General features: G+C 62.1%; 1 protein-coding gene across 1 annotated transcript; it reads left to right on the forward strand.

Annotated features, from left to right (window-relative positions):
* Positions 1–1651: 1651 nt before the first annotated feature.
* Positions 1652–2287, forward strand: TRAVEDRAFT_54825 (uncharacterized protein; the record flags this gene model as incomplete). Its single annotated transcript, XM_008047756.1, has 5 exons — positions 1652–1783; positions 1880–1897; positions 1952–2105; positions 2160–2220; positions 2278–2287. 5 exons carry the CDS (start codon positions 1652–1654, stop codon positions 2285–2287), a joined length of 375 nt encoding a protein of 124 aa, XP_008045947.1.
* Positions 2288–2400: the final 113 nt, after the last annotated feature.

The raw sequence follows: 2400 nt of genomic DNA on the forward strand, positions 1-2400 counted from the left end.
TAGGTTGTGGTGGGCGCGTGGCTGCGAAGGACAGCAGAAACCTTCGGCTATGGTATAGCAAGGCTCATGGATTGAGTACACGTTCCAGCGAGTGGTCTGCTGATGAAAGCCCGCTCATATTGTATCAAAGTCCCAACCTCCAGCGCGTCCTGCGGGGTCGACGAGTAGTTCCAATCGCATAGTTGGCCAAGAAGGGGCCGGGGCGGGCTGGGACGTCACGCGGGGGTGGAGACTGCCAGAGCAAGATTTCTTGACTCGGGCAGGGTGGTGGATGGCAGTCTGGCGGGTGGTGGATCGCTGCAGGGTAGACGATGACGTCACGCGTTCTGACAGCGCGACGCGATCGGACAGCAGAGTGCCGGCTTCCATCCGGGCGATCTGGAAGCCGTTCAGGGACTCAGAGGGCCGAATGAGTGAGGCCGCGATTGACATGCAGCGCGAGCGAGCTTCTAAATAACACCACCACTCACTCACTCACTCACTCGCAGAGCAGAGAATCTCAATCTCGCTCGCGGGCGTCTAGTAGCTACCGTTCCCGCGCCCACAACTTCGCCTCGCTTGTCTTCGCACCGCCACCCGCCTGCTGCTCTCCCGCCGTCTCCCTCTTCGTGCTCGCTGGCTCGCTCGTCTCGGTGGATTCGATAGATATCCTGATGCTCGCGTCCAAGTCGCTCGCGCGAATCAGAATGAGATCTCGCGATCGCGAGCGACGTGCGCGCACTCGAAGCGCCGTCGACCCTGGGTGCACTCTTCTGGCGCCTTCGTTATGCCCGCGCGACTTCTGCCATCTGTCCCTGCGCCCTACTGTACGAATCCCTGGAGATAGTCAAAAGATGCTCACCTGGTGCCGTACGATCGACCCTTCGAAACCCTGGAGCTAGTGCTCCGTCCTCGCCCGCTCTCCTTCTCCCGCTCGGTCGTCTGGATACCGCGCTACCGCAGCCAGGGTGCGTCTTCTCCTCGCGCCCGCCGTTTAGCCCATTCTACCGGTACGCGTGTCTATCTTCTGGGGCCGGATCAGTCTTCGACGTGGACCCTGGCCTGCGCGGACTCACCTCAGCGCCCCCGCGCGTGCCACCCTTCCAGCAGTCGCGGAACCGAGCACGCTATCGTACGGCGTGGCCACGCTAACTCGCCTCGAGCACCTCTGCAACGGAATCGCACACGCCGCCGTACGACACATTCGGGTATGTCAGACAACTGTTTTCGAAAGGAGCCCGCGCGAACTCACCTCGAATAGCGTGCCGCGCGCCCTGACGGCCATTCCTCGCGGCTCCCCGGGCCGGGCCGTCATCCCCTTTCGGACATCCTCGACCATCTCCCATCCGCGCGAATTCGCTCCAGCTCACACCGCCTGGCAGTCAGCCCTGCCGCTGCTCGCGTATGCAATCGTGCACACGATCCGCGCGGCCCTTGGGCTTACCTCTTCTGGCTGTGCAGTCTTCCTCAGTCTGTCGCCGCCATCGAGTCCCTGCCACGCGCACGGGGAAGACGCGTGCGTGCTGAAGCATCATCCTGCGCGCCATCCAGCCCTACCTGCCCGCGGACAGTATCGGCGGGTTGCGCCATACGGTACGTCAGCTAAGCCATCTGAAACAGAACGGCGCGAACTCACCTCGTTTATAGCTTGACCCGAGTGCGCTGCGCCGCCATGTCCGGCCCGTCATCCCCTTCCGGATGTCTTCGACCGCAAACCGCTCCTGCGACCTCGTGGCCACCTCCAGTCGCATTCTTCGCGCTCGCGCGCCGTCGAACAAAAGGCGGCGGCGCACGGCAGGCCATGGTACGTCAGACAAGTTGCAAAAAGTGGAATTGCGAGGACTTACCGTCAACTCAGGCCCTGCGCGCCCTCTGTGCAGCTGTACCCTTCGATCGATAGGAGAGGGTCGCACAAATGGTACGTTAGCTAAACCATTCGAAGCAGAACGGCGCGAACTCACCTCGATCACAGCTTGACACGCCTGAGATGCCATTCGCCGTGGCGCCGGGGCCGTTCTGGACATCTTCGACCGCGAACGACCCCAGCGTCCTCGTGCATGTCTCCGCTCGCCCTCTTCGCGTTCCCACGCCGTCGAACGGACAGCGACGACGTACGATGGGCCATAGTACGTCAGACAAGTCGCGAGAAGTGGAATCGCGAGAACTCACCTCCAACTCAGATCCTCCGCGCGTTCCGCGCCGTGGTCCCTTGCGATCAATGTGGGAGGGCCTCGCAATATGGTATGTCAGACAGGCCGTGTGCACTAGAAGGACATCGAGAACTCACGTTGATCACAGCTCGACGTGATGCGCCGCTGGCATTCCCCGTGGTGCCCGGGCCTTTGTTTCTTTCCGGGCTTCTGAGGCTACCAACGCCTCCCGTGTCCCGGCACACGTCTCTACTCGTTCACATCGCGCTCG

Source organism: Trametes versicolor, assembly GCF_000271585.1.
Source record: "Trametes versicolor FP-101664 SS1 unplaced genomic scaffold TRAVEscaffold_213, whole genome shotgun sequence".
Classification (NCBI taxonomy): Eukaryota; Fungi; Basidiomycota; class Agaricomycetes; order Polyporales; family Polyporaceae; genus Trametes; species Trametes versicolor.